General features: G+C 41.8%; 2 protein-coding genes across 3 annotated transcripts in view; one reads left to right on the top strand and one right to left on the bottom strand.

Annotated features, from left to right (window-relative positions):
• Positions 1 to 7,779, top strand: part of LOC134028510 (apoptosis-associated speck-like protein containing a CARD) — a 386,877-nt gene that overhangs the window by 220,274 nt on the left and 158,824 nt on the right. The gene's annotated exons all lie outside the window — the stretch shown is intronic.
• Positions 1,122 to 5,435, bottom strand: prrg4 (proline rich Gla (G-carboxyglutamic acid) 4 (transmembrane)). Of its 2 annotated transcripts, none has more exons than XM_062470973.1 (7): positions 5,151 to 5,435; positions 4,839 to 4,954; positions 4,565 to 4,728; positions 4,397 to 4,424; positions 2,993 to 3,137; positions 2,604 to 2,792; positions 1,122 to 1,946 (listed from the first exon to the last, which is right to left on the bottom strand). In XM_062470973.1, exons 2-7 carry the CDS (start codon positions 4,948 to 4,950, stop codon positions 1,919 to 1,921), a joined length of 666 nt encoding a protein of 221 aa, XP_062326957.1. In that variant the 5' UTR covers positions 4,951 to 4,954; positions 5,151 to 5,435; the 3' UTR covers positions 1,122 to 1,918. The 2 variants fall into 2 exon arrangements, with proteins under 2 accessions (XP_062326957.1, XP_062326958.1); XM_062470974.1 differs by having other exon boundaries at positions 5,194 to 5,435.

Below are 7,779 nucleotides of genomic sequence, written 5' to 3'. Positions count from 1 at the left end.
CATTCAGACTGCAGCTTGAATTCCTTCCTTCCCTGGAGAAGAAATGGTTCCCAAATACTTTCTTCACATAACAAATTCCAGCACAAACAACTTGAGGAGTGGTCTTAACAGTTGAAGAGGAAGATGAACTGCGGAAGACTCCGAAAATAATAATTAAAAGTAGTTATCCTTTATGAACAGCTTTTAACGTCATGTTTGATATGCTTTTGTTCCATGCTTTTGTTCCTTGTATTAGTACTGTTTTTTGTGTTGTGGAACTTATACTTAGGTTTTACACATGTTGTGTCTGTACCACACAGACAGGGAGACAGAGCAGACTACCTGCTGAGGAGACTGAGGTCTTTTGGAGTGCAGGGAGCACTCCTGAGGTCTCGGTGGTGGCATCAGACATCTTCTATGGGGTGGCCTGCTGGGGAAGAAGCATCTCAGCGGAGGACAGGAGGACTGAACAGGCTAGTCAAGAAGGCCAGCAGTGTGCTGGGGTGTCCACTGGATACGGTGGAGGTGGTGGGAGACAGGAGGATGACTCCTAAGCTATCATCCCTGATGGACGACACCTCCTTCCCCATGCGGGACGCCCTGGCAGCTCCAAGCAGGTCCTGTGTGAAGGAGAGGTACTGCAGCTCCTTCACACACCGGGGGTGAATCAGCCAGTGTGTGAAGGAGCTGCAGTACCTCTCCTTCACACAATGAAAATGAAATGAACGAAATGACGTTGTGTCCTTGGGCAAGGCACTTCACCCTACTTGCCTCGGGGGGAATGTCCCTGTACTTACTGTAAGTCGCTCTGGATAAGAGCGTCTGCTAAATGTAAATGTACAACAACTGAGTGAAAACTGATGAGGGTCCAGGGTCAAATTTGAAATAGTATGTTTTAGATCATTTTTGTTTCATATTTGCCAGTGTCTCTATTGTAGTATCAAGGTTGGGTGTATAGAAGCTAAACGTCATTTGAAGTTTTGTTAACAATATGAGCTTCCATGCATTAGTCTTAGACGTGACAGGTCTCTGCTCTTTTCAAAGCTGTAGTAGTGTAACGATTTTTTACAACTGTTACCAAGTTGAGTTGACATATTAACTGACAGGCTAAACTAAATTTAAAAAAAACTTCCATGCAAAGCAAGATATGAATTATAATTTATTAAATACTTTGTAGTAGTTGTAATTATCAAGACGTTCAATGGAATGAACTGAAACAAGAAATGGGTGTAAAACGTCACACTTAAACAATCTTTAGGCTTCCTAAAAACAGTAAAACAATCTAATAAAACACAATTTAAGATTACACATTGTGATGTCTACTATCAGTCTAAGTGCTCTGGGCCAAAAGAATACCCACCTGTGTGCAGCACAGGATAGTCACTGATTCCAGCTTCACATTTGATGTTTTTAAAGGTATACATGTTGAAAGGTTAGAAAGAAAAGTTGTGTGTAATCCCGTTACCTGTCTGGGAACAGAGACACAGACGTCTCACAGACGTCATCTGAGATGACACCTGAGTCATCTCACTCAGGTGTTGTTATGGAGAAAACACGAGCTGAATAGCAAACCCCAAGCTAAAGTGCACACCAATCAAGTCATTTTGTTATCCAAGAAAGTTGAATAAAAGTTAAAAATATTTGGTAAAGCATATCATTATTGACTGAAAAGGATAAAAAAATAAATAAAAAAAGAATAAAAAGCTAACATAGCAAATAAAATTGTGTGAGGAGGTAAACAAAAGTATAGATAGGAATGAGGTACTACAATATATCTCCCTTGCATTCTTTAATGTCAACACGAATAATGTAAATCTGTCAAATTATATTTTAATTTAAACAATGTATATGGCACTTATCACACAGTATTAAAACAAGCATCCAACTACAATCCAGGCTTGCCAAGGACGGCATACACACGGACATCTAGTTGGAGATGCTATCGTTGAATACTTCCAGGTCGTGATCTATAAGCACACCAAAGAAAAGAGGTTGTTGTTGCACTTTAGTTTTGATATTATGGTTGCACTGTTTCTGGTAGCTGAGATGTGGTTACTTTACACTGTTGCCGGTTCAATTCCCGGCTGTGCAAAATGACGTTGTGTCCTTGGGCAAGGCACTTCACGCTACTTGCCTCGGGGGAATGTCCCTGTACTTACTGTAAGTCGCTCTGGATAAGAGCGTCTGCTAAATGACTAAATGTAAATGTGAGATGTGGTTACTGTGCACTGAGCCTGGTAGCTGAGATGTGGTTACTGTGCACTGAGCCTGGTAGCTGAGATTTGGTTACTGTGCACTGTGCTTGGTCAATAAAGACCGTTCCTTGACTCTATCCACCAACATACTGTAAAAAAAATATGCACTTCTAATCCTTGATTTTCTGCTGAACATTCTATATACTGTAGATGTAAATACACAAAATGAATACCCAAGTGTGGAAAATTGATGAAGACGGGGACATTTGAGATAGATAAACATTATTCTGCTGAATGAATCAAATAAAGTAAAGGGGACAGGTTTAGAGTTCCAAAGATCCTTCCAGGCTAGTGATGCTGTGGTGTGTGTGTGCAGTGTGTGTGTTTGTGTGGACTCATGAGAGATCCAGCGAAGGTGAGCATGCCTACCCTGGGTATGGAGGTGGTGGGGCGTCGTGTGGTCCAGACTTGGCTATGGCCTGCTCGTAGGAGGGCAGTCCTGGGGGCTCCCCAGCCTCCAGGGGGGGTGGGGGGAGGAGGCCAGGCTGAAGGGACACTTCATCCAGTTGCCGCATGATCAGAGAGGCGTTACTGCGTCTGTTACGCACCCTGACAGAACTGGGAGGGAGACACACACATGCACACAACATGCACGCACACACACAAGCATATACACACACACACACACAGAGAGAAATTAAATTGTGTGGGAGAAATTAAATTGAATTGCAGATCAATTCTGAACTTCGATCAATTCCGAAATTCTGAGATCCATTTCTGATCCGCCGTCGGTTGTCCCGGAGAGGAGGAATGCTCACCTGTGGCGGGACAAATCGCCCCCCTTGCACCTGTGCTGGCAGAAGTACCAGAGCAGCAGGCCTACGATGATGACCAGCACCCCGGCCGTGATCAGCCCCACCAGCAGAGCCGTCACATCCAGCCTCGACGGGCGCTTGTCCTTCCCTGCAGGGTTCACATTTACATTACATTTACATTTAGTCATTTAGCAGACGCTCTTATCCAGAGCGACTTACAGTAAGTACAGGGACATTCCCCCCGAGGCAAGTAGGGTGAAGTTGTGTCCTTGCCCAAGCAAACTTTTTTTTACAAATATTTGTTTTCAACCTTCAGAAACTTTGTGGAAAATATGCTTTTCTCCTCCCAATCTTTCCCGTACTGAGGTTCCAAGTAATTTTTCAAAACGTCTTGTAGACCCTTTTTTTAATTTATTTTTTTTACTTTTTGTAGAAACCTTTTTTTCCCCAAATAAATATTTTCAAAATAAGTTTCTAAAGGTTTTATAAATATTTTCCTCATTTTTTTTCTCGAAAGGTTTAAAAAAATATTTTATGTATTTTCTAAAATCATTGATGAGGACTTGATGAGGACTCTACTATACTCAACTCTGTTTTAGGCTTCTCTGTTCCCTCTCCCAGTGTTTTATTTTATTTTAAAAAGGTACGTTATGGATGAGAGAGAGGGAGTTAGCGATGTCAACATGACTGAGAATAGAGACATTCCTGATCACCCATGGACATGTATGAGGGAGATGTTTGAAATTGTCTGCGTCAATAAGGATTCCTATCTTTTTGTATTAACGTATTAATATGATGTGAGGTCCAGTTACCGGTAAATCTGTCCTCCCCACTTTTAGTTGTGAAAATCATATTTAGCGGCTGCATCCTCAGTTATCTAAAAAAGCTGTCCCACACACATTCAAAAAGAAACCTCCCATGCCCCTGGTCTAAAGCAATGTACAAACAGTGCTTATAGAAAGAGTAGAATATGAAGGATCATAAAAGTGCATAGTTGTAACAGTTGTGTAGGGTTAGTGTACTGCAGTGTTGTAAGTTGTAAACTGTTGAACAAAGATCCAACACACATCACCCAAACATGTCACAAGATGAGATATTAATAGTGTTGCACCTTGCCTGCTAAATACAGACCGGTGCTTGAATCTGTTCCCTGAAATACTGTTTGAAATATAAAAGACACTTCTGATCCTTGACCTTCTGCTGTACGTCCTATACACTAGTTGTACGTTCCTTTGTACAAGCTTGAAATGCCATGCTCATGTAAAACTGGTTTGAAAACAGGTTATGTAAAAAAAATTGAAGGTTTGAATGATTGACAAAGGATTTTCATCTTTTACAGGCCTACACGAACTGCATGAGTGAACTGTAAAATGGAATTGTAAAGTTTACAACAAACGGAATCCTTACCCTCTACGTATTTTTTCCAGAAGGTGTCCTGGAAAGTAACATGAGAACAATATCAGTGTATGTAAAAGTCAATAGGCTGCTTTATTTTTTTTATTTTTTTTAATGTTTACTGCTGGTGTCAGTAATGGTGCAGTAGCCTGCAGGGCCTGTATGGCAGCATCACTTAACTGTATCTGGAACATTCTCGAAAACTTCCCGGGCTTCCTCGTAATTACAAACTTCTTCGTAACACTCCCTTTCCAAGTTCCCGGGAGTGAAGATTTCAAAGTCAAACCGATTGAACAGTAGGTGGCGTCCCAGGAACTTATTCGCCTCCTCTGCTTCCACAAAAACTATCAAGTATCAAACCAAGTGCAAGAGGGGTGACACTTTGAACTGTGACCACCAGTTTGAGACCTGCTACAGTCTCGAATACGACGGGTGAATTCATGATTTGTCTTACCTTCTTTCGAGTGACCTTCTGTACCTGTGTTGTGCAGTACACTCTTCACACAAGCCAAGTCTCCATAAGGAAGCAGTTGATGTAGGAGTATTAAATACAAAAGCATGGCCATTCACCTAGAGAGGAGGAAGCAGAGTCATATCCTATTATAACTAATAAACACACCCAGTTATTATCAGCAAGTCCACCAAAGCTATTGAAGTCCTGTGGACAACTTTCCATAAGTTCTACATATGACTAATATATATATAGGCCTATTTTAGGCAATATTACATCCCATTAAATAATTACAAAGCAAAAAGGTAACGTTACCTACAAAATGCCGAGAAACTGAAAGGAAACCAAACCCGCCTACCTTGAGTAATTAGCAAGCAAACTTCTGTAATGTTCTACGACTTCGATTTGATAGCATTACCTCAACATCTTTACCGACTAACTTCGTATTGTGTATTTTTAATTATCGACGTTTAGAGTTATTGAATACATGAAGGTGAAATAATCCAATCTGCTTCGTAAAAGCTTTTCCAGGAACACAGCTGTTTACACCACGAAACTGACTCACCGCCTGAGTTACCTGTGCAGACCAGACTAATCGATCTTTTTGACCTGAACGCTACATACCGACTGCATATAGCGTGTGAGACACTAGGGGGCCTTACAGGCTAGTATGGATTGTTCTCTCGTCCGTTGTCTTAATTAATGGCACTTTCTTTTTCTCTATTTCTGTCTTGTGTTGTGATCTAAAAAATGCTTATTCCATTCATGAACTAACTTGGAATCGCACTTAAACACACTTAACCTTTCAACAAAGCAGCGTCTGTGTCGGTCCTAGATAAAAGATACATATTAAAGTAGGCCTATTTATTTTATTTTTTACCTGTGTTATGGACTTGGGTGACTATAAATAGGCCTATTTTTTCCAGCATTTTCTGCTTTTTTGTTTAGTTTTGTGACAGAGGGTGACAGGAAATGAGAGTGAGGGGATGACATGCAGAAAATGGCCCAGGTTGGAATCAAACCCGGACCCCGGTGAACCAGCGTGGCGCTAAACTTTAGCCCGTCGGTAGTTCTCCAGGGGACGCATTTAACCTCGTCCAAAAGCTGAAGCAATCACTTTATGGCCCTGATTCGTATACCCGTCCCGCAACCTCTGTCTAAGAACAGTGACCTTTGTTCGCAAGATTTACAGGGATTTTAAAGAAGAATCTTAGTTTAATGACCTTTTAATGGGACGAAAAGCCGTGTAAGTAATAATTCACACCGAATGGCAAGGCGGTCTATCCATACGAGAACTTGGTGTTCACAACGCTGCCTCTGCACTTTTAAAAGAAGTGTATAAATTAGCCCTGTAAACCTGCACTTCTTGAAATAGCAGTTTTATTACCTTCTAATGGTGCAGAAATGCTACCTTTATATGTCAAGTTTCAGCTTGATAAACCGAGTGATAAGATTCCCGTCAGCACAGCAGACTCCAACCAACAGTTTCCAGTTCTTTCTCAGGGTGTGAACAATAAACAGAGAGAAGAGTCAGATTCGAGGAGAGAGAGTGGGAGAGTGAGATAACTTAATGGGCTGTTGGGGGTTTCCTTGAATTTCTGTCACTACATTTTTCTCTTAGTTCACTAGCCCAGTGTGTGGGCTCTCTTAGTTCACTAGCCCAGTGTGTGGGTGATTGTAATGAGGCTGCACTCCTGGGAACCATAGAGAGAGCACGGCTCTGCTGGGAACATGTCATGTGATCTGGTCTACCTGACAGGACCTGGGGACTCTTCCCCCAGAGGACAGAGGAGAGGCTGCGAGCGTGTGCAGGCTGGGAGACACTAAGTGATCGCATCACCAGCACACACACACTGCTAGTGAACAACCCTGTACAAACAGCATAGCCTGAACATATTAACTATCTGTGTTCATTATAAATTATAGACATTTTTATTACTCCTCTTTTAAACTCAGCTGTAAAGCTACCGGGGTGAGAAAGGTGATATATAAATTACAAGATATTCTTTATACTACTTTTCCCTAAACACTTCTCTTGTATTTGCTTTGTATAAAAAGCTTCTAAATGTAGGCTTGTGAAAATGTGTAGTGCGCTTGTGGAAAAAGTGGCATAGACCTATTGTTTGGCCTAATGTTTATGATTTATAGTTGACTGTCGATTATTTTATTCATCCAAGCAAACAGGACAAAAAGGACAGAAAAGAACTAAGAGCTACAAGTGGACTAATTAACAACCGGTTTGTCCAGCTACTGATCATGTAGGTAAAAAACCCCAGCACTGATACACACTAGTATGCAGGGAAGCATTCCTTTGACCAAAGTTAAACTTTGCGAAAGAGGTCTTAGATATCCTCACAGTCCCATAGGGAAGGAGCTACAAGTCTTCCACATCTCACGCCTGACTCAGTCCATTAATCATCCCAGTTCCCATCCAACAGTCTGGATGAGCGCCCGTCTCACGGTGTGATCACACCACCGGACACTTACTCAGCCTCTTCAGTCTTGGAACAAGGCCCGTTAAAGTACCCAGAATATTAGCAGGCCTACAAATGGACTCTATTAGCTACTGTTAGCCTAGATGTGGAAATCAGTCACACACAATCTAAATCCACGGTTTGTAGGAAAGACATTTTCCTTCATCGTTTAAAGAAATCTGGTCTGTAGCTGAAATATACGTCAGCAACCACAGGAACCACAACACCTCAACTGACCACAGCGTTTCTAGGGCGACAGGCCGGTGAATACAAAATGACGGCGGCTCATTATGCCTCTATAATACTAGCAAGCTGTTGCAAAATGGTGAGGTTGTGCAGGATGTGCGATCCTCTCTTACCAGTCAGTAGTCGGCCATGTTTAAGACACCTTGTGCTATAGTTCTAGCCCATGTGGAACCTCAACAAAGACGTCCCCCCCAACACAAGGAACAAGATTTGCGCAAAGGACG

The sequence above is a fragment of the Osmerus eperlanus genome, chromosome 10 (assembly GCF_963692335.1).
Source record: "Osmerus eperlanus chromosome 10, fOsmEpe2.1, whole genome shotgun sequence".
Lineage (NCBI taxonomy): Eukaryota > Metazoa > Chordata > Actinopteri > Osmeriformes > Osmeridae > Osmerus > Osmerus eperlanus.
The sequence above is the reverse complement of the archived record's forward strand: the minus strand, read 5'-3'. Positions and strand labels throughout refer to the sequence as shown.

Excerpts from the sequence above, each read along its gene's own strand:
- prrg4 (XM_062470973.1), bottom strand. The coding sequence starts at position 4,950 with ATGGCCATGCTTTTGTATTTAATACTCCTACATCAACTGCTTCCTTAT. Across the intron at positions 4,729-4,838 it reads AGAAGGTCACTCGAAAGAAG|TTTTTGTGGAAGCAGAGGAG; the intron begins GTAAGACAAATC and ends GATACTTGATAG. Across the intron at positions 1,947-2,603 it reads CCACCACCTCCATACCCAGG|ATCACGACCTGGAAGTATTC; the intron begins GTAGGCATGCTC and ends GTGTGCTTATAG.